Source organism: Ischnura elegans, chromosome 4 (assembly GCF_921293095.1).
Source record: "Ischnura elegans chromosome 4, ioIscEleg1.1, whole genome shotgun sequence".
Taxonomy (NCBI): Eukaryota; Metazoa; Arthropoda; class Insecta; order Odonata; family Coenagrionidae; genus Ischnura; species Ischnura elegans.
Genome location: NC_060249.1, coordinates 100,522,056 through 100,546,781, shown reverse-complemented (window position 1 = coordinate 100,546,781; position 24,726 = coordinate 100,522,056). Strand labels below are relative to the sequence as shown.

The 24,726-nt window shown below is 37.5% G+C and overlaps 1 protein-coding gene across 1 annotated transcript; it reads right to left on the bottom strand.

Moving 5' to 3' along the window:
- Window positions 1-1,727: 1,727 nt before the first annotated feature.
- On the bottom strand, window positions 1,728-22,832 carry LOC124157844 (malate dehydrogenase, cytoplasmic). The gene is made up of 6 exons (XM_046532880.1): window positions 22,740-22,832; window positions 22,299-22,494; window positions 22,078-22,214; window positions 14,388-14,729; window positions 10,747-10,971; window positions 1,728-3,268 (listed from the first exon to the last, which is right to left on the bottom strand). Exons 1-6 carry the CDS (start codon window positions 22,740-22,742, stop codon window positions 3,170-3,172), a joined length of 1,002 nt encoding a protein of 333 aa, XP_046388836.1. The 5' UTR covers window positions 22,743-22,832; the 3' UTR covers window positions 1,728-3,169.
- Between the last annotated feature and the right edge of the window lie 1,894 nt (window positions 22,833-24,726).

Below are 24,726 nucleotides of genomic sequence, written 5' to 3'. Positions count from 1 at the left end.
TTCTCTGTCGTCTACTAAAGTAACTGTTGTTGGGAAGATCTGCATCTCATTCCCCATTACGATTACTAGTGGATTAACGATTCTGAAAGTTTTTATTCCAAGATTAAAACATGCATGAGATGAATACACTTGCAAGCAGATTAACACAGATTCTGAAAGCTTTCCTTACGAGATTAATATTGAAGAGGTTCTGTCATTTATAATGAGAGAGAGAACTTCTCAAGAGAACAAATTGCAATGCGATGCAGTTTCAAAGAGAATTGCTTTCGGTTTTCTGTCAGCGCCTACCCAAAAGGTGTTCATTAAATAAGAAAAGTAAATGTTTTGACGTTTTCAGCAGGATTTGTAAAGGTATCCAATAGCCGATTAATAAAAGATTCCAATAGTTATAATAATTTCGTCTTTACTTTTCAAGCGAATTTAGGATAACATTGTCTTCTCTTACAATTAACTTGATTGGCAATCACAAATATCCATGCCCTGGACCGTGGTCAATCGACCCACGCAGGATTCGAAACCACGACCTCGAGGTTAGCATAGTTGGGAACTTTACCCCAGTCGGCAATGAGGATCTTCGAAACCATTAAATCGAATCAATAGTTTTCACTGTGAGCATTACACAGTTTTGTCAATTGAGGAGGATAGAAGCCAAGGGGGATATGATTTTTATTAACAGAGTTAAAAGCAGATATTGATAAAATAAATATTAAAAACTTGGTGGCCAAGGGATATGAGTGATTCTCTTTTCTTTGGTGAAATGAAGTGGAAAATCAAATGCCCAACTAAATATCTAGTTCACCTTGTTTGTTATGTATGATGTGTGATGATGAATAATTTCATTCAATGAGCTCACGAGTGAGCCAAAAAATATATATATATAATCAGCACCGTTGTCCTCGTCCATTTTCTATTCCATGTTCCTATCCCTTTCTTTCCTTACCTGTGAATTTATTTGTATATATAATAATATAAATATATATGAATGCTTTCTAAAATGCCTCCATCATTTCTTAACTTAAATGTGTGTTGTCAGGTTACTTTTAAAAAAGTATAAAATTTCTAAGGCTAAGAATGAGAAATTTGTGGTAGGACTAGTATCAATGTGAAAAGTTATAACTAATGCACACACACAGCATTCTGAGACCAATACTTAGCCTGATGTACGTATACAGAACCACCATGCCTCTTGATATGAGTTGATCGATGAAGAGTATTGAGTGGCTTGAGAAAAAAAATACGTGAAAATGCCTCTTAAATAATCACATTTATAAACTCTATTACTTCTCTCATACTCCTAAGTAATCATTTACAGTTTACATTACTTTCCAGGTAAAGCATTAAGGGGTAAGAATAAATCTTAATAAATAGTTGCACAAGGAATTTAAGTGGCATTGTAATTACAACAAATCCAGGCAAAGTAAGATTAATTGTGCAATAAATCAGAAACTGACAACAAGTATTAACTTTTGAAATTAAAAATAGTAAAAATATAATGAATAAAATGAGAAATTTACTTCAGTTATAAAAATTTTATCTGCTTCAGAATGTAGTTCCTCAAGATTTGATTGAGTGAGCCAACAATATATGAGTCTCTATTCACATTATCTACCTTACATTCCAATGAAAGCAGTAGGAATAAGAACTTTAATTTGAGAAGAGACATTCTAACCATTACTTCTCTATGAAGGTGAGGTTGAATGGGGGTTTTCAATTTTTCTATTCCAGAATATGGTATACATTTTATTTTGGTAAAATATTTAATGTACATAACAAGTTAACTGTTTTTCACTCATAGTTTGCAATAGTGCTCCAACTAATTATGTGCATAACTAAGACCCAGACCATGGAGAGTTTACATTATGATAGCGTGTTGTTTCAACAGAAATTGAAAATTAACCTTCCGCAGAAGACTGTGCCGCAGATATTACCTCAAAATGAGTTGGCGATATAAATGCTTGCAGATTAAATGTTGTTCACATAGTTAAAAATATGGGCTTTTTCACTTATGAATATGAAACATTGATGAAAATTTCAGTCTGAACTCTCCTCACTAAAAGGGGCACAAGGCATTGGTTTTATGAATAATGTAATGCAGAGAGACAGCTTACAATGAATACCAGAAACCAATAACATCCGGGCCATGAATACCTCACCCAGTTTGGCTTTTCTTTGCTTGAAAAAGAAAGTGTGTGGTATCAAATTACTGGGTGTACCAATGGTCAGTCCCATGAAATATTTGAAGAAGCTAATTGATGGAGATTTTGGACAATGGGGAATGGCCATGAATTGAAGGTGAACAAGCTGTATGTACTTCATTAACGTCTAAAAGGAAAGTGTTACACAAATAGGTTGGTATAATGATAAAAATTGAATTAACATATCAGAAAAGCCTGTGGGCAATGTCAGAGGACCATATGCTTGGAAAGTGGTGTAGGAGTTAGCATGTTCTCCACAGATAATGCATTCTCTGATATCTTAAACTGCTCTTGCATCAGAAGCTGCTCTGGCAGCCACATCTTGTCTTTTAGTGAGAGCTCAATTCACTCAAGTGACTGAAATTATATCTTTAATTTACGTATTATCAGAGGTGTTGCAAGCCTTGTTATGCAGAGGAGTGCATATGAGCTACTTACAGTCAGATATTTCTTTGTCACATAAGATGCATTCAAGAATGGGGTTCCAGCCCTCACAGTTCAGTAATAAGAATAAATTGCATAGAAATGACATCATTCCATACACAATAAATTTTAACACAAATAATAAAATTCATTTCTTCAAAAGCACCAATCAACAACAACAAATGTAGAGAATATTAAAATAGCACAGTAGCTATTTAAAAGCATATCCTTCACAGCACAGCTTACCCAATTACACCAAAAGGTTCCAAAAATGATAACAAAAATAAAAATATGTAACATGTCATCCACTCTTTTAAGGAACAACAGAGCATTTATGGGTTTTTAGAAACATAAGATAATTTTTGAATTTCATTGTAGCCTCAAAAACCTTCCCTCTGTATAAGAAAGTCATGGACAATACAAAAATATCCCATACTTATACACAACCTTACAATATGCCAGCCCTCTTCCTATAACCTACTGACTGCAACATCTCTAATAATGCCTTCAGAGCTATTTTTCCCTGCTGCTGAGTTATTTCCATCATACAGTCAATCTTGACAGACTGCAAGTGCTTCTTGACGTTCTTCGATCAATTCTTTCCCAGTAATATCCAGTTTGCTTTGAGCAAATGTACTAATAGGTAATCCCTGAAAATAAAAGAGCATACTTGAGAAAATGAAGATGGCTAACACACATGAAAATAACTGGACTAGACTTCTTAACTAAAATATCTTACACATCCATACAAATCCCATTGACCCAGATATTTTCCTAATAAAATAGCCCATTCAACATGGACTGCCAGATATTGCGAGTTCACCCCAGATATGGTATATGCATAGTGAATTCCTTTACATTCAGTAAAAACCAATTAAATGACCAGCTGCTTCTTTTATACCCAAATCCAGCAATAGTTTTTAAGTGCACTTTAAAATTTATACTGATGAATAACTTAATGTTTCTACACGCAAGATAAATAGTTCACGGTCACAAGCAATCCCAATCTTTGAAAAATGAGAATCTTGAGAAGCTACTTTATATGAATATTAAGTAAATACTAGAATATTTCTCAGAGTTATTACGTCTAGTTCTCTTAATCATCTGAAGTGACTAAAGCCCTATTTCACAACAAGTTAGAAATTTTAAATCATGACTTTTTCATTAACATTAAACATACATATCTAACTAAAGAATTGCAATTTCTGCAAAATTGAGCAATTATGCAGAGGAATACTATGGGAATCCTGAGTGGATGGGAGGAAAATGTACAGCATTTGCTGAGATGATCATTGATACCCACATGGTTGGTTGATTTAATAAAGATTGTCACCAATGAGATTCATTGGAATCTCTTTATCGTCAATGCACAGTACAGCATGTAAACATGCAGCCATTTCATCAATTCTCAACTCCCAAAACATGTTTATCATTGTACGAAGTGCAAAACTACTGTCCACATTAGAATTTTACCTCACTTTTGTTGTAAAGAGAAATTTCTCTTACCTTAAGTGCAATGTAATCGTTTGTATTTTATTTATTTTTGTTATTCCGTTGTGTTTATCTTTTTTGTTGTAAGAAAGAAGATAAGAAACGAAGAAAATAAGAAAATAGATCAGATCAAGAAAAGAATATAAAACCATGGAGGAAGAGAAAATTAGAAATAAAGAGCTATTTGAATAACTATGATGACTGGAAATTTTTGACCGAGATAATATTGGGCGAAAGGGAATTACTTTATCTTGTGAATAATTCTTTTGAGTAATTGGAAAGTCAGTTATTAGCCAAACTTGGAGAAGGAACAGCAGCTAAAACCAAAGAGAGGGAAGCGAAGCTTTAGAAATTGAGGTCAGAAAATAAAACTGCTAAGAGAGTAATAGTAATCCGCATCAAGAGGGAATACTTTGATATCCTGAAATGCAAAGTAAATGCATATGATATTTGGAATGCTTTGCCCGAAAGATTTGAAAGTTAATCCATTGGTTGGTGTCTTGGGTCTGTTAAGTAAAAACCAGGCCTTTAAGTATAAACCTAAACCCCAAGAAGAAGATTTCAAAAAGTTTTGTACTGTTTTTGATGGGTACGTAAGAGAGTTGGCCAGTAAAGAAGAAATAATTAGGGAGAAGAGTCAACTTGCAAAATTCCTCGCGTCAATGCTGGATGATTAAGTGAGTGTAGTAACTTCACTCAGAGTGGATGCCACAACTGGAAGTCTAACAATGTCTCTGGTTAGACAGAAGATTGAAGAATCTGAAGAAAGCCACCAGAAGATAGTGAAGAGCAGCAGTACCGACTTTCAACCGACTGTGTTTGCCGGAGTCCGAGGAAGTCACCACTAAAACCAGCAATTCAAGCCTTTCCCTTTCAATTGCAACAATTGTGGGCGAAGAGGACATAAAATGGCTGACTGCTTCAAGCCAGGAGGAGGAGCATATCAACCTGGACGTGGAAGAGTAAGAGGAGAGCATCATCGGGGAGACCATGGTGGTAGAAATCGTCTAAATCATCAGCAAGGTGGTACTGGTATTTATCTGAATAATGGGTTTGCTATTAAAAATGTTACAGGTAGGGGTAGAGATAAAACCAGCAGAAAATATAAGAAAAATCAATCATGTAAAAATTTATACCGCTAAAACAAAAGATTTTATTTTAGCGGAGCAAATACGTGATGAAAGAGAAAAAGTCAATATTAATGGAAAACAGGTTAGTGTAGAATTGTTGAACGTTTTGATGGTAAAGAATTTAAAATGTAATTTGGTGTCGATTTCAAGGTTAGAAGATAAGGGTTGCAGAATGACAATTGAAGAAGGAAACTTTAAAATTGTGCGCAAAAAGACTCAGAATATAGTATTGATAGGCTATCGATGTGGAAGTCTATATAAAAATAAGGTCCGACGTCTGAATTGCCCACAAATAAATTCAGTAATATTGCAGTGACAAGTGAGCTCTTGCACAGAAGGCTGGGGCATCCATCTCACACATGTATCAAGACATTAACTTAGTGGATTGATGGGATTGGTGAGGTCAAGCCAACCCACAATATGTGTGAAGTGTGTATAGGAGGTAAGCAAGTTAGCGTGTCTCACAACTAAACAAAGGTTAAGACTACCAGAGTTCAGTACCTAATGAGTTTTGTGGATGATTATACACATTTTACCGTATCATTTGGGCTTAAATTAAAATCAAAAGCAGCAAGTTTTGTCAAAAAGAATGTGACGATGGCCAGTAATAGATATAATTGTAACATAGTACAATTTAGATGTGATAATGGAACTGAGCATGTAAAGGAGGAAGTAATTGATTTTTTCAAGGATAAGGGAATTCAGTGGGAATTAACTATACCCCAGAGTTAAACGGGGTTGCTGAATGCATGAATCGTACTACAGTAAAACCTCTATGTAGTGAACCTCTTTACATCGTAAACCTCTATACATCGTACCAACCCTCTGGTCCCGTCAGATTTACTTGTAAATTTATAGGCAAACCTCTCTATAGTGAACCTCTTTATATCCTAAAACCTCTATATATCATAGCAACGAGAGACCCCCGAGACGGCCTAACTACCTCTGCATTTCGTACCGAGACAACTAGAGACCATTAATGCACCCGCGATAACGAACATGGATTGACATTTTCAGCGATAAATGTTTCACGCTTATTCTTTTCTTTTACACCTTTACTATAATGTAATTTTCATGTTAACCATTAGTTAGGGCCATTTTGTCCCATTCGAGAGCATACCTAACAGTAAATAAGAAAAAGGCAACGAACTATCCTAATCATTTTAAGTGACAGTAAATGAAGACAGAACGCATCGTTTTCTCTCGAATCATGGTAAAAATTGCGCGATAGCACTCGCTTTCTATTACTTATGGCTTTATTTTCCTGTAATTGCTTTCATACTATGTTCAGTTAATAAAAGAGGCGACCAGCGCAGCCTATAATCCCTTGCCGGCGGAAATATTTCAACTAACTTCACTCCCATTTATGGAGACAGAATTACTCAACCGCATTGCTGCTTCCGTTTCTAAAATGAAAATATTTCATGAATTTACTGCGACTCGAAATAAATCAAATACAATTTTGCAATTATTTTATTCCCATATTTTCCAGTGTAGCACTTTCTCACTGCCGCCTTGGTAATTTTTCGATGCTTTCGTGAACGATCGTAGTTTACAATTTATTGCGCTTAGCGACAGTCATCTGTCTTGCGTGCGTATTTATGCCGCGAAATCTGACTCTTCCATCGGGAGTCCGGGATGTCAATTTCTAGCAATACTGAACGAACATCACTCCATGCGCGACAATGTTAGGTGAAGAGACAGCTAATTAGCTGATATGCCGTAGAGCAATGAAATTTTTTACTGTCGCTGCCGCATTCTGAAGTAGTTCGCCCAGCATTCACACTGGGAAATCACGTCATTTCGCAGACCTAGCGTTTCTTTGTGCCCTCGACAGAGTTTTTCTACGGAACTCTACGAGCATTGTATTCTAGAGAAAGGCAATTCGACGAAATTTTCAAAATTACGCTCAATTTCTTGTTTATTTTTTGCAATAGTCACGTGTTTATTTATTTTTTATAATCTTTAACATGTCATACGTTATAAGAATGATAAATCAATTTTCTAAAATATATTATAAGGAGTATTTTCAATTATTTGCCATAAAATATGAAAACATACGAAAATTACTTAATTAATTATAAGTTGATGATGGATTCGACAAATAAAACAAGGCGGCTGCTTGACATTACAACATTCCGAGGATTTTTCCAAGCCATCGACGAGGGCAGGTAGAAGAAAGATGTAGCAGTGACCTTTGGAATACCATCTATTTTAAACAACCGAGGAAAAACAGAAGAAACTCTATATCTAGGCTGCACAAATAAAAAACGTGGGCAGTGAAATAAGAGGATGAAAGAATTATGTTTAGAAATATAAAAGTTGTGTACTTCCCTCCAAACACTACTAGTAAATTACGACCCTTAGACCAGGGAATTATTTCTTTGGTCAAAAGGCATTATCGAAAACAGCTAGTGATTTATTTTTTATGGAGAGTGAATAGTGAAAACGACATTAAAGGTGCTCATGGAACATCCTTCAGACCATGCACAGGCTGTGCCTTTCCTCAATTTTTGAGAAATGCTTCATCAAGGCTGGGATTACGGGTGGTAGCAAACAGGAGGAAAGTGAGATGCTTGATAATGAACCTACAGTTCGATAAAATCAACAAAATAGTTAACACAAATTCAACATTTGAAGACTTTGTAAATGTTGATAATGATTTATTCATTTGTTCCCCACATGAGTTGGAAGATAGTGGTGAAGGAGATGTATATATCTTGCAGGATACAGTAAGAGATGAATTTAGAGGAAGATGTTGGTAATGAGGAATCAGTTACAGTTCCCACCAAAACAGAGGTTGAGGATTTATTGAACATAATTAAATGGTTTTTATTAAGCATGGAGGAATGCGATCATAATATGATTGTATTCAATAGAATTAAAAACATTACATCGAAAGAGTTTTAAAAAGGTTAAAGCAAACCCAATAACTAATTTCTTTCTTAAAAAGCCCTCTTGAACAAGTTACTTTTACCTTTGTGTAATCATTAAATTGTAAATATATGTTCACTAATGCATGCATGTATGTTTAAATATATTAATATTATGGTTTATCAATAAAATGGTACCTATCACTAAAACCTCTCTATAGTGAACCTCCATACATCAAAATGCCCAAATTTTGGTCCCCTCCATTACGATGTAAAGAGGTTTTACTGTATTAATGACAAGGTGCGATACATGTTGATAGATGCGAAGTCGTTCTGGATTGAAGCTGTTCCGACAACTGTTTACATAATTAATAGAATGCCAACAAGAGGTTTAGAATGCAACCAAGTGCTAGCTGAGATGTGGTTCAATGTCAAACCTAATTTCGGTAACTTGAGGGTATTTGGGTGTACTACATACGTCAAGAAACATAAAGTAGAGATAAAAGGTAAATTTGATGAGAGATCTAAAAAATGTGTTTTCTTAGGCTACTCTCCTAATGGTTACAGATTGTGGAGTATATCCAAACACAAAATTATTTCTGCTTGTGATGTTATATTCAATGAGGAGAGGAATAAAATAGATACAGTGCAACCTCGATATAACGACACCCCACGGTGCACTAATAAACACTCGCTATAGCGAATTGTCGCTTTACCGGAGGTGGAGCAAGTAATAGCCAATATACCTCTTGCGAACAGATATACAGGAACAGGAGTGGTGCGGCGACAGATAAACATATGTATATACGATAAACGTAAGCATAAATCCAGACGAAAGGCGATGTTTTTTTGCATCACTAAATTTCCTTACTCAAGTAACGACTAACTATTCAAACAATTTATAAGCGCCACACTGAATAAAAATCATGCAAAGCATTGTTTCGTCAATCATTATATTTATCGAACGACAGTTTACCACATAAATTTGAGACTGAGCACTCCATTAACTTCATTTCTAACACTTCGCTAGCAATTACAGAGGTTAAGGAGTCTTGATGAAAGTCTTGCGGCGGTGAAACCCTCGCTATGGCGAGAGCCAACACCGAAAGGGTCTCGTAAAAACGAATTTTTTAACACGCTTATTATAGGGTCAATTGACGGTGCATCGGCCTTCTCTCGTAATAGCGGGAGTGTCGCTATAGCCCGTACTCGCTTTAACGAGGTTCCACTGTAATTATGTCTGGGAAAACGAAAGGAGAGGAAAGGTAGATGGTGATAAGGAGGAGGAAATTGAGAGTGATAAGAATGAAAATGAGATTGGGAATATTTATATACCAGGAAATACCCCAATCCAGGAGAAGCCAAGGAGGAGTAGTCGAGTGACCAAAAGGCCAGAATACTTTGAATTTGCCACACTGGCAGTGAGAGAGTCTAATTAAGGAGGAGAGTGAAGATAAGAGCGGAATTCTGTCTGTTAACCTACTTTCTTTCTGATTGAGAAAAAGTAGAATCACCCTCAATACAAGTTATAGAAGGGAATTCAAATTTGGTGTTAAATGCTGTAGGCTTTGCAGATGGCGTGCCTGAGTCATATGATGAGTTAGATGGTAGATATGATAAAAAGGAATGGCTTAAAGCAATGCAGGAGGAGATGAATGCTTTGAACTCAACTAATAATGGAATTTGGTAAAATGTCTAAAGGGGAGGAAACCTATAAAAAGTAAATGGATATTTGCTCTAAAGCGTAATAGTGAAGGAGAAGTGATAGGATACAAGGTGAGGTTAGTAGTAAAAGGTTGTTCACAGAAAAAGGGAGTAGATTATTTGGACACATATGCTCCCGTAGCAAGACTGTCAACTTTAACGATATTACTTAGTATCATTAATCGTAATAATTTGTTTGCACATCAACTTTATGTAAAAAATACATTTTTTAAATGGAATTTTAAAAGAAGAAATTTATATGATCCCTTCACATGGTATGAAAGTTAAGGATGTTTAGTGAGTAAGTAGAATAAAACCGTAAACGGGTTAAAGCAAGCGCCAATGGAATGGAATGCTAGGTTTCATGCATTCACTATCAAGATAGGGTTCGTACAATGTGTTACGGATAAGTGTGTGTATGTCAATCAGCCGGATTTAAAATTGACTACTTGTTATTACCTATATGTAGATGATTTTATAGTGGTAAGTAATGTTGAATTGTCCCTTAAGAATTTGAAAAATATTTTTATGCAAGAATTTGAAATGAGAGATCTTGGAGAGTTAAATTATTTTCTGGGTATTAAAATTCAAAGACAGAGCAATACAATGTTTCTGAGCCAAGAGGCTTACATAGATAAATTATTAGCTATCACAGTTTTTGATATCAAAATTATGCCATTTACTAGCACCAAAATTCTAGCATGGACATTCAAGTATATATTTCAGTTACAATGGTTTATTTTTGGCATTTAAAAGAAGACAGTTTTAACTCGAGAACTTACAGAGCCATTTCAGAATGATTGATAATAAAATATTCTCCAATTAAATCATGATTAATGACTTGGGTAATCAAATGTATTAATCGACAAAAGCAAAAAATATTTCAATAGGAGCCTAAAAATATGTCATAAAACGACCTGTTCAAATTACCTTCACAATCTTCCATTCCTTATTTTGGATTGTCACAGGAAAGGAGAACATTACACCTTCAGGAGTTCCATAGGAACCATCAGAAAACACGCCCATAGATACCCAACGACCATTTGAGGTACCATGCCAGATGTCATGCATGTGATCAGCAGCAGCCTTTGCAGCTGACATGGCAGAGGACAACTTTCTAGCCTTGATTACTTCAGCACCACGCTTCTGAATTTTCTGTAAGATAAAAATAAAAACTATAAGGACACAGATAGTACAGAGAGGAAGTTTCCTCAGATAAAACATCATCAAAATAAAAACTAAATATGTAATAGATGGTTTATGTATCAGCAAGCAAATCAAACACAAAATTTTACTAATGGGAGCGGCCTGACTGAATCAAATTGAGTTATTAATTTATTATATAACTGAAATGCTAGTTATTCAGAGCCTTAATCAAAAGAGCATTTTAGTAAAGAACCTTAAAGTAATATGCAGCCTTGAAGAATGCATAGAGAACAGATGAAATTATATAAGTATTTAGGCTGCCATTTGAAATGACACAAAATTTTATGCCAAATCCAAATCTGATGGATTTTCTCAGTTTTGGTCAACAAAATCCAAAACTACAAAGGAAATTGTTGCTCCCGACGAAAAGGCTAATCAAATCAATAGTAAAAGAAGCCTTATTATGCAATTTTCCTTATTACAAAATTACAAACCTTAGTCCCAGTCCAAGCTGTTATAAAAAGAACTTTATTACAAAGTTTCACATATAAGCAATGGCATTTAGGTGGATATACATTATTCTATGTTATAATCATTGCGCTATGTTTAAGTTCTCCCTGCGCACTGTGCCCAAGAGTACCAATTATGGTTCTTTCTTCAGCAGGAGATACTTCACTATGCACGCACCACCATACAATGAGGTTCATTCCAATGGAATCACGGTGATCCACTCATTACTGCTCGAAAATTGGCAGGATAGAACACCCATGCCTCGTATAGCACAATTTCGACTAGGGCAACTTCGACTAGCGCAACTTCGATATAGAGCAAATTTGTTCCTCGGGGAAACATCGCAATGCAGTGCATCAAAAAACTTTAACGCTCTCATGATAAAACGTGAACTTGCGCTAAGTACACACGACATTGTTATCATTTTGCGCATATTACTAGTATTGCTTGCCTCAAATCTGCTTTTTTGTTTATATATTAATCGAAATCCATTGCTGTGCAATGGTCAAAAGCATTACTCGTCATTGGGTCCAGATAGCCGGCCTACCTAAGTAATTTATCTTGTCTCCTTAACAAAACGACAATAGTTAATTTAGATCATTAATTAACCTCGGAGCTAGTGGAAACGAGTTTTTTTCAGCAATACGGTTTGAGATGTAATTTTTGCCGTCATAGGTTATCGGGCGATTGACTTCCAGGTAGAGGGTCTACGCTAAAGCCTTCAAGGTCATCGGTATTCACGGGGGAGAAATGGAGCAGTGGCCAAATTGCATATGAATAGCATTAACTCATATAAGGGTCCGCTATAAAGTCTTGAACACAATGGCTTCATTCCCTCCCAGCAGTCCTAGGTCCTCTGCGTCTCAGGAATACAGTGCAGCAATAGAAGGTGATTTCGATAGAGCCATACAGAGTAAAAACCAAGAGAACGATGGCAAAAAATAGGAATGCAGGTAGTAAAATCAAGAATTTATCAAGAAAAACTATAAACCTAGAAGAGGCACAACATCGAGACCATCCACAAGCCTCCCATGAAATTGAAGGAACAGCTGGTACGAGCAAAGGACCCAGCCGGTCTCAAGATTCCTGGTGTCTACCATGTCCCCTGCGAGTGCGGTGAGGCATACATTGGAGAAACTGGCCGCACCATTGAAACCAGGCTTAAAGAACATAAGCGGCATCTGAGGCTTGGTCAGCTAGAAAAATCTGCCATTGCTGAGCATAGTGTCGAACACGCCCATAAAATTCAATTTGAAAAAACAGAGATACTTTGTCATGCCAAAAGTTTTTGGGACCGTCTCACCAAAGAAGCCATCGAAATTAAACTGGAGAGGAAGAACTTTAATCGCGATTCAGGGTATTCCCTTAGCAGCACTTGGAAACCCGTTCTGAAAAAAACTGACCGAATACAGGGAAAGGACGATACGACGGACAGACCAATCCCGAGTCAACCCCACCAGGCGGGAAACTACCAGCCAATCCCGAGGAACCTGACCGGAGGAGGGCAGCATATAAGCAGGCCCATTCCCGCATCACAGCATCCAGTAGCCCTGATGATGAGCGCAGAGTCGGAGCTCGAAACGTCGGCCATTATGAAGCCTTTAACCCGGTGGGAAACCCGAGAGAAGTTTACTCACAGCTCGATCAGTTCATAACAATCGTTAATTTAAGCTAAATTGTAATGCAGTGTTGCATTCTACAGGATAACAGCACTTTTCAATGCCTTGCTTAGGTTTATCAACTTACGAATAAGGTCTCGGAACGCATTTTGCTTGAATGTTGAGGACTTACTGTAATTGAGAAGATATCTACCCTGGACTGTGTCATGCAGGAGGCAAGTAGTTTGTATTTCGAACATGGATATTGTTGATGCCGAATGGTCATGACAATGGGAAGATGAGTAGAATTGGACATTGTAATTTTTCCACTGAGTTCAGAGTTCAGAACTCAGTGGAAATATTGTAATGTCCAATTTTACTTATATTAAAAACTTCCACCACATTATGCCTAACATCATACAAGAACGGGATGATGACAGGAAACTGACAAATGGATCCGGAGGGCAAGAGCTAGGTGGTCGAAAATTGTTTTCCTCAGGATCATTTTTCAAGCAGATGATTTCAAAGCCAAATGAGAATAAAATTCAATATCTCTTGATCAACTTTGTGGCATTCCATTATAAGTTTGGTTGGATTAAATGAGATTATTAACCAATTATAGATTAAATGAAAATTTTTTAAGATATTATTTTGAAAAAATTTTACCTCTCCAGTAGCAAAAAATTCAAGAAAGCACCATTAACTCAATTCCTTTAAAATGATAAAAAGCTGTCATTATCGATCCATATTTCGTCAATTGATATCCATTGATTAATCCATAATGGATGCAATTGTTCTACAGTTCAATCGCAGTAACAAAATCTTTCAGTTTTTCATAAATGATATGTTATAATTGAGGAAGTGTTGAGATTAATGACCATCACACACATTCTCCTCCTGATAAAATCAAATGAATGTGCTTGTTTTTATGTATTTGTTCATAATTTCATTGCATATATCATACACATGACTCTGGAGCTATTTTGCAGTGCAAACATAAGCACGGGATATTGAAGTGACATGTACCTAATTTTGGCAAGGCATTAATGCAATGATTCTTAAAAGAAACATTCTTATTAAGTTCGTCATGACAAACCTCTGGTTTTTTGGTCCTGTAAACTTTGTAATAACAAGAGTTTACTGTACTACATTTAAATTACACATGACCTGAGAATATCATACTTATACACACAAATTCAGATCAGCACACACAATAGATCTACACAAACCAAAAAGATAGATTACTTCATGATGAGGAATTAACTTAATCAAGAATGAGTCATAATTTTAGTGAATAACAATGCTGAGTAAATTTACCTCAATAAATTCAGTTTGAAGCCACTTCTCATCACCAATAGATTCATAAACAGATGCTTCCTTTCCAGATTGAAGGATGACTTTTGCATGGGACACATCAGGAAATTGAGTTGAGGAATGATTTCCCCAAATAATTACACCATTAACACATGACACAGGTACTTTGAGGTGAGCAGCAACTTCTGCCTGTGCTCTATTCTGATCCAAGCGAGTCATGGCTGAAAAATTTTCTTTTGGTATTGAGGGTGCATACTTGGAGCAAACCAATGCATTTGTGTTGGCTGGATTTCCAACCACCAAAACTTTCACAGTTTTCTTTGCAAACTTGTCCAAAGCTTGCCCCTGTAAAAAATATCATATAACTTTAAATTTCCAAAAGCGACAATTGATGCATAACCATAAATTCTGTTAAAGCAGTTCCACTGTTCTAATTAACTCAATTTTCATAAGAATGACAAAGAAAACTCTTAAAAATAGCAAATAACTGGAAATTTTCATGCGTTCATAATTATATGTAATTAATTTCCATCATCTAAAGTTTTCCTGAATAGCAGTATAATTCAAAAACATTAAATAAGACCATTCAACCACGTTAAAGAGTAATACTAGCATAAAAACTAAGTTAAGTAAACCTTATATATCACCTCATATACCTTACAGACATGTAATGGACTATAACATAAAATTTGAATCTTGTTATACTTAACAGTCCCAATCACCCAGCCCTGATGTTGCTTAGGAATAAAATCTAACTGCAAACACAAACACACAACTGACTATCCTCACATTCAGTTACTAAACCAAGCCAGCTTCCCCCTCTCACCCATTACGGGTCGTCAAATGTAACAACCCTGCATTACAGCGGTCTGCTCAAGGTATTCTCTAAGTCTTCTTAGTCTATCTTTTGCACCGGTCCTTCCAGATTGGGTCTTTGTGCTTAACTGAGGTATTAGTGGGTATCAGCTGTGGAGGTAACCTTGCTGGGGACGCCACTCTTTGAAGGGTGCATGAAGGCATGTAATAAAGGATACAGGGTCGATGGAAGGACAATCTGTTGTACGAAACAGGAGAATTCGTTGGGTAGACAAAGGGTTGACTGTGGAGAAAATCTAATGCAGGGATAATCCCGGTGGAAATCATACCTTGAATAAAAGATGAAGGAGTGGGAAAATCCTGGTTTGAGAGACGGTTTTCAGTACAGGGAAGGGGTGTTCTCTATATGCAGCAATGCATGGCAGTTGGGCCACACTGCATTGGGTTGTCTTTTTTGCCAGTTCCAATCTAGCTCTTGATAAGTGAATGTTAATTGAAGTGCCACAGTTTGATACACATTCAGTTCATTCTTTATGTTATTGAGGTAGTGTTATGCTACTGAGAGTGCCTTTATGTTACTGAGAGTGCAATTTCCGGCACAAAAATTACACAGACACACACAAGTGACTCACTCTTCAAATATTCATTGCCTTCCTCGGGATATTTCTCGTGATATATTTCATAACTTGCTATGCAGTTCTTTTTCTTAAACTCAAATGAACGGCACAGATTGTAGAGAGACATCAATGCACCATCACATGCTATTTGCTTTCATGAGAGATCTATACTTATTGTTTCCTAATGTCACAGATAGCATAATTGCATTGAATGCTCACATGACCACATACCGCTGCCTCTCGAGCAACTTTGTGGGATGCAACTGCTTTGTACAAGTTCTGGAATATAGTTTCTGTGGTCTCACAGTGAACTTTCCAATCACAGACATCTTTCCAATCACCGACAATCACAAATCTGTGATCACGTCACTACGCATCAAGCGACAGCCACAGATCCCGGGTTTTTGGAAATGGGTGACGATATAGTTTTGCAATATGTACTCAATTTGCAAAATTATATGCCAATACACAAGTTACTGCAAACAGATTTTATTAAATCGTGAAATAAAACTAATACAAAAGAAAAAATGGCAATTAAAGATGAATATGGGAATTGGTAGGTTTTCTCCTTCTTCTTTATATACAGTGGAATTTCATTAGTACGTTCCTCATTAGCATGATATTTTCAATCAGTCCCGGTACCATCCACACAAAATAAAGGTAAACCTATTTGGTTAGTGCGTTTTATATTGTGGAGCTATCCTAGGTAGTACGCTCAAATACTTGCCATGAAGCAACTCACAAGTTGTTTCCGAGTATCCTCTGGAGATGTCTAAACTTCTGAATTCATAAGTTATTTCATTACTTATCAACATCACCCTTATCAACAATCAATTATTATCAACCTTCTTATTTTCATCCCACATCTCTCTTTCTACGACCGTTATGCATGCAAACGCATTTCTCAATGTGAGGAGTTGGTTCATGCATCATACTTGGATATGGTTTCATTCCAAGAAAAAATGTGTACAGCGGTTGCCAGGATTTATGGTAAATAAAATGTTGCCAATTTTTATGATGTTTTAAAACAACCAATTGAATTGTAATTATGACAACTTTCCCATGGATTGCAACTACCTCAATGGCTATTGTTCACTTCCCAGGTTAGCAAGTTTTCCTGATAGCATGTTCATTTTTTGTTGTTCCTTCCCAAATGTACTAAACAAGTTCTACTGCATAATGAATGATTTTCTGGGGAGTGTGAGTACTCATTAAACTGAACTTCCATAGCACTGGGGCGGAATTCTGTACACAGCTACCAACGATCGTCTCTTGCACTGACAGAAATGCGATTTGCGGAACGCCTCTACCAAAACTCACCCTTGCAACCCACAACTTCGTGACGTCATGCTTTTGTTGGTAGGAAAGTGACACCCACACATGAGGCTAGGCACCTCATATGACCTTTGGTATATTTTCGTGATGTTTCGTGCATTCATTTCCCCTTCGGAAAGAGCAGACGCTGTTGCCAAACTACGGAAACGAGGAATAGTGAATGCTGATGGCCATGCATGGTCTGCGGACCAAAGCATTTCAAACCAGTGCTGCCGTAAGTGATAAGGAAATGATGTGATGGCAGCTGTGGATTGATTAGAGGGGATTATCAAAAATACTAGCGGTCTAATATAATTTTGAGGATTGGTGTAAGCCACGCACTAAGCTTTTTTCACCAGCATTTCCAGAAAAAAGGTGGGCGGCTTCTATGAATAAATATGGTATGTGTAAAATGGCAAAGTTAAATACTGCTCTCAATACGTAAATGTTATGTTTCAAGTGTTTATACCCTTTTTCTGAACTGATGGCGGCTGACCTTGAGCGTGCTCGAAACCAACCCACTCATACATCAATCACAGAAGAGCGACAGGAGAAAGTGTGTAGGAGCCTGCAGTCTCTCTCCGAACTCCGTGCAGTGCAGATCGCTCTCCAGCTAGCAGTGTCGCCAAATCTGTGGAGATGGCACAGCCTTCATCCGAGAATCTTCCGCCACCCCCGTAAGTACCGTTATTCCCAAGGCTGGCAATGCCAGTCGGCCGAATGGAGCGCAAAAGGGAAGAGGATGGAAGGGAACGGAGAGTTGGAAGGGGCAGCGCTTCTGATTGGCTACTTGCTATTTTCCATCCAGCCGCCATCAGTTCAGAAAAAGGGTATAATCAATAATTAATATTATAAAGGACATCCAATTAGAGCGATTCCATGTCTCTAGCATAGAAGATTATGATTTAAAATTGTCAGCTTGGGCTGAAAAGTGTAAACTTAAGTCCACCATGTTGCTTATAAAGTGTTGGTAGGTCCCGCAGAGCGTTTGGAAATCATCTACCTTCAAATGCTCTCTATTCACGCAACTCATGTGCATGCGGGTATGCTGTCGACTGCTTTCAGCAGCCTTAGGAAGAAAAGAAGATCGAGTACTTGCAAATGTTAATGCTGCAATATTTTCACCAAAATGAACTACTCACTTATTAAACGACAGTTTACCTCATGAATGAATGAAAGGACTCAGTTTTACTTCATTTCTAACAGATTGGCAGCAATTACAGAGATTAGGGACTCGTGGTGAAGGTTTTCCAGTGATGGAAACTATTGCTATAACAAACTTTTCTTACATACTAATCATAGAGTTAATTGACAGTGCCTCAGCTATCTCTCGTAATAGTGGGGGTCTTGCAATAGCTCGTACTCCCTTTAACGCAGTTCCACGGTATTGTACTGTCCACCAATATTATTTTCATATCTTCAATCAGCATCAGCTAAAATATAAAATCGTTTCAGGCTTGACTTTGCAGAACAAACAGTATTTTCCACACTTCAATTCACAACCCAACTACTGACCATGGCATCAATATACAGCAGACTCCCAATTATCCAGCTGTGGTTTATCAATGTTATGGCTTATCCGTGCATGAGTTTTACACTTTTTAAATGTTTTCAGCGATCTTTAAAAAAAGTAAAAATGATGACTATGATTAATGCTAGGCTACACCGGAATTATTAGTTCTATTAGAATTCCCTTCGTAAAATGGAATTAATTTATTTACTTGCTGACAAGGAATGTTTCAAGTCTACTTGGATGCCTGCTCTAGCAGTTCTCACGACGATCAGCGGGGGGGGGGGGGGGGGGGGGGGGGGGAAACCCTTGATTAATTTTTAAATATTCTTCAATGTTCAACCAATCATAAATTAGGAAAAATGTTATTGACGATCTTTAATTGCGTATTTCATATTGCAAATATTTCCATGGCCTCGCATGCGGTTGAATACGGCCCACGGGAACAGGAGATTTCGTCGCACTCAGGCATGTTAACGCAGCGATGAGTCAAGGTCAAACTGGAGAGCAAGGGAATAGTAGAAGTGACGGCAGTGAGGGAAGTGGAAATAGAGATAGCATGAGTCACAGTCGGGCACTCGCCCGCATAGACAATTTTCCATAAGTCCTGGTTTCCTATAACCGCTGCTGTGCGATGGCATGATTGTGCACCTATTGCCTTCACAGGAGTTCCGTGTTCCTATTTTCCAAGCATCGCAGTTTGCGATCGTGCTCAGTGACCACTGATCTGCATCCCGCAGCAGTTACATCCCGTACAACTTGCACAACACGTGACTATGCAGCGTGGTGCCTGGAAGTGTAGTTTTTGACATCGCACAGTGGTTTCGAAGCATTCGTGGAAACCACTTTTCTGAATCCGTGATCTTGCAGCCAAGGATGCCTAGTTTTTGGCAACCAAGTATGACATGGAGCAGTAGGAATATGAATATAATCAAGATTTTGCTTCTAAAAAGATCACGGTCAGGAAAAGAAAGCTCTTAATGATTTCAGAAAGCAATCTAAAATAAAAGACGATGTGCAAAAATAACATTTAATCGTTTGATTTATATGAATTATGTACTTAAATGATATTCAAGTGAATGTTTGGATTATTTGCGCTTTTCGATTATGTATTTGTGCTGCCTCTCCCCATCATAAGCCCGGATAATCGGGAGTATGCTGTATAATGTCATTTTCAATTTTTCATTTAAAACTGACCTTGAAAATGATATAATACGTTGAAACCATGGTCGGTAGCTGAGCTGTGAATTAAAGTGTAGAAATAACCATTTGTATCACCAACTCAAGCCTAAAATGATTTCATATAATATTTTATATATAATTGCCATTTGTAGTTATTATCATTCTAAATAATCAGCTAACTCATCCCTCTGCTACAAGCATAATTCCAACATCCCTTGCTGTGTGAGTAAACTCTTCTCGGGATTTCCACCGGGTTAATTTTTCCATAATGGCAAACCTTTCAAGCTCCGACTCGGGGCTCATCATCAGGGATAAATTTTGTTGAGTCCCGAGAAGAGTTTACCCACATCATTCGCCGGGAAAGCATCAAATCATATTTCGTCCCTTAAAGAGGTCTATTTGCTAATTGCACTAAGTTGACTTAGATTTGAGACATAAACATTGGGAGGGCCAATCTAGGGACCGAAATTGCGTTTTTGCAAGGATGAGTTTGGCGGCCAATCCGAGATTTTTTTAACTGCTGGATTTTAATATCGACTTTAAGGACTACCCGCTGATGACATATTAAAGAGAGACCACAGTATATAACTATATCTGCCTGCGGCTATATCTGACCTAAGTGCTGTGGATTTTCAAAAATCTATTGATGAACGTTCAAATTTGAAGTTAAATATTTCTTTTTATTATAAATACGGACGAGAGATTCGTGAAGAAATTCACCAAAACTTTGTTGAAAACAGCGAAAGACGAGGAATGGCACTGACATAAGAAATACAGATTGGAAAGCAGATACTTGAGTAATTCTTTCGTGATTGTTCCTCCACAGACAATACTGAAACATTAAATATTAGTTAGACTAACGAAGAAAGATGCACCTGGTGTATATTTTGTTGCATTTGGGGCATGAGAGAAGCGTGCGGGGAGGGGACGCGAGCGGTCATTGCCAAAAATCCATTTAGTCACATCTGTCGGACAATGCCGGAATTGAAGCGCATATCCAAAGTTCGCACACCTTTATAGCCACTCGAGAGGACTTTTCATAGACCGTAGGCTCCTTTCCTGCGTTCTCGGACAAAAAATTATTTCATCACTTCTCTAAAAGCTGATAACATCGATTTGTTTAATGCCGACGAGGCGCCTAATAAGGGACAAGTCGTCTCACTACGCTTCCTTCATTACCTTCTACCATCTTCCGATTTATATTATCAAAGATAAACGACCTCCTAGCAACATGCGTGGGATGAATTTTGCTGTATTCGAGGCGTGGGAGGGGGAGAAGCGAGCGTGGAGGGGAAGGGATTGGCCTGCGGCTCTTGCATCCACGACGCTGCGTGGGCGTTGGAATATTTTCTTCGCGGACTCAAATTAGGCATTTTGTGGCTAAACTGTGGCAGATACGTCAAAATGCACGAAATTTTTGCCCTTTAATGACCATAAAATACTATATTTTTTGAATTCCGACCCTCCCCCCCTAAATTGCATTTGAGCGAGGGTCAGGGGTTCACCTAGAGGTCTCAAATTTTTCAGGCCTTATTTTTGATCGGTCCCACAACTTTTTTTCATTGGGCCAGATGGATTTGAAAAAAATCGATTTTTCCGATCTGCCCTACTGCACAACCAAATAAAAGACCTTCAAATTACCAGTATTGTCCGAGGAGGCAGTTGCTATAGTTTTGCTTTGGTGACAAATGAGAAGCATAGAATGAATAACCCATGCCTACTACAGTGAGGGAGATTATTTGATACACCTTCTCATAACAAATTGGCTAATGAGACCACAAACAAAACCACCAAAAAAGTTCTTTGACGTCAACCATGTATTCCAGCTATACTACTTAAGGTATTCAGGTACTACTAATGCTCTCTGCCCTACCCTGTCCTCTCATGTCAGAAGACATAATTTAGCTCGATATTTGTCGTATGAATACAGGGAAGAAGGCATAAATAGAAATATAACCCGAAAATGAATCGCTAATTTTTCACAGTAACGTGCACATAAAGGTCCTTCACAGCCAATAATGTTTCAATTTATTGAACTGGTGAATCTTGTTTTAAACGAAAGTAATAGTTTCGGAAATAAAATAATGAGTATTTATTCCATGAAGTTCAAACCATGATAGGTTTATGCAGTCGAGAACGGTCCCCATGTCTGGATTATACACGAATTTTTCTCCATAGATCAAGGTAAATGTAATGGACAACTTAAGAAGGAAGGAGAGAAAATAGATTATGCAGTAGGGGCTAAGATGTTTACCTGGGCCTTGAATATTTTAACATTAGCTGCTAACAAATCCTTCCGTTCCATTCCCTCCTTGCGAGGCATGGCACCAACCAGAAAAGCTGCTTCCACATCCTTGAAGGCAACCTCCGGATTATCTGTCGCGACCATCTCTGAAAATGGGGAACCAGTCGATAGGACTTATTTCCATCAATTTAGGCATTAGATAAGCAGTTATGCTCACAGAAGCTACTCACCATTAATTAAGGGCAAAGCACAATCATTCAGTTCCATGACAACTCCATTCAGGACACCCATCATTGGTGGAATATCAAGTAAATGAAGAATCAAGGGCTGGTCGTGACCGAAAACATCTCCTTTGGCTATTTGGTGCAACAGAGAGTAAGCTATCTGCCCTGCAGCACCAGTAACCACAACACGAATTGGCCCAACCTGGTTTTTAAGAGGATGGGCTAAAATTAATGATAAATCTGATAATGTCGATGGTAAAATAAAGTTTAAAACATTGCGATTCCCTCACTTCATTACTCAGGTTATATCTTATGCCAGGATGACATCCAAGGGTAGTCAAGGGCATTCGATAATATTTAATAAAGGCAATCTCAGTCACTGAATACGCGACAAACAAAAAGCCAGTGCCACAAATATTATGAAAAACAACAAAGAATGGGACTCACCATTTTAACTCAGGAACAAATAAAGAGTTCGGCAGTCGTAACTACAATGATGACAGGGACTTCACCCGCAAGAACTTAAAAGGAAAGAGGAAGATCAAAAGTGTTACTCTTCGGAGAGTTCCCACAAATTATGGTGGACTTATCTGATGTTCTTGAGCAAGTAAAATTATAAAAAAATAAATTATATAATTAATAATTTCCCAAAAGTGAGGTAAAAAACCTTCTTCTTCAATTTGAACATTTATGAAAAGTGTTTAAAAAACAAAACACTGTCGATTATTGGTACCTAATGGAAAAACGTCTTTAAATGCACAAGGACACAAAAACTCGGTGAATTCAAGGGAAAGAAAGGTTAAACTAGTTATTTAACATCGAGTACTGAACACGTATATATCATTAAAAATCATCATCATGGTATATATCGTTAAAAATGCGCACCTCACGTTCGTGTGCCTTCGCTTTTGATGGAATTGAGCCTGATTAATACATTACACATTTATTGTATTCTCGATGGAATTGTGATTAGTGTCACGCGCTGCACGGGAGGTTTAATAGCTTACATTCTACGGATACATCTCTTCAATTTATTTTCCGGGCACTGTGGAATGAGATGTCAGGGAAAGGCATACGGTTGGAGGAAATTCCATTTTCGTGAGGTGCACTTGAGTTTTTACGCCATGAACATACGTGTAAATATATATTCATAGTTTACACCGTTTACGAATATTCTTGGGAATGGCATTTAACACAGATCAATTGTGGTTGTGTAACATTCGAAATCTCTCTGAACTCTGAAGTTACATTTCGACAGCTCAGCCGATGTTTGATATTCTTTGCGATTATAATTTTAAATTTCATGAAATTCTTGTGAATTGCGTAGACAGCATTTGAAAATGCTTGAATTTAAAAACCGATGTTGGGGATATTATTAACAACTTAAGCAATCGCAGTAATTAGTATTATTAATAATCCCCTCTAATGAATCCACAGCTGCCCTCACATCATTTCCTTATCACTTACGGCAGCACCAATTTAACATGCTTTGGCACGCAGACGATACATGGCCATCAGCGTTCACTATTCCTCGTTTCCGTAGTTTGGCAACAGCGTCTGATCTTTCCGACGGGGAAATGAACGCACGAAACATCACGAAAATATACCAAAGGTCATTTTGTGATAACTTTTTTAGTATGATTCTTGGGGACTTGATAATTGGACGGAACGGCGTAAGAAAGATAGCAGGTGTAATCCCGATTGTATCCTTCCCTTTGATAACTTGGAAACGATTCCATAAAAATTACATTATCTAAGGGTCAATATGTCACTGGCGATTAATTTCGTGTCGTGCCTTCCGGGTTCATCGCGAGTAGTTAATTTGAAGAAGTAATGAAATGAAATTTTAATATCGGCCAACTCAAGGTACCTCTTAAAACGTCGTCGCAGCACACAAAGCACCGCTCACGAGTCTTTCTATCCACATGATTCATGCGTCCCAAGACCCGAGATGTAATTATGAGGCAATGATTGAAAGCCGCTGATTCGATTTCCGAACAGCTTTTCATAACTTTTGAGAGAATATCTAGAGAATTTCGCAATTGCCCAATGAGTGCGGTTAGACGATTGATGGAGTCACAGTTAATTAGTTGTTAATTTATGGTAAAGCCTTTGTTGCGTTTATCCCTTGTAGGCAATATCTCCTTTATTATTTTTTCACGCCTTTCCAAAGACGTTTTTTTTCACTCCGAGGGCGTTAGAAGAATATGAGCCGAAAATAGCTAAACCTTTGAGATTAGTTACATATGCCGTTATCTTTAGCCACACCCCAATAGACCACCGCGTTTGGACTCCATCGTCTCCCAAGCATTTGTTAGACGAGAATCGTGTGGGAGTGCGTAAGTGTGACCTTTGTTTACGTAGCATTATTGTTTTTATGTTATACAATATCTCTAGGGATACAGCATTGTATTACCATTATTTCCTTCATTTC

What these genes read in the sequence shown, in the direction of transcription:
- LOC124157844 (XM_046532880.1), bottom strand. An exon ending in TGCTTTGCCCTTAATTAATG is followed by an intron (nt 22,215 to 22,298) that starts GTGAGTAGCTTC and finishes CCCCATTTTCAG; the next exon opens with AGATGGTCGCGACAGATAAT. An exon ending in AGGAATGGAAGATTGTGAAG is followed by an intron (nt 3,269 to 10,746) that starts GTAATTTGAACA and finishes TTTTATTTTCAG; the next exon opens with GGATTACCTATTAGTACATT.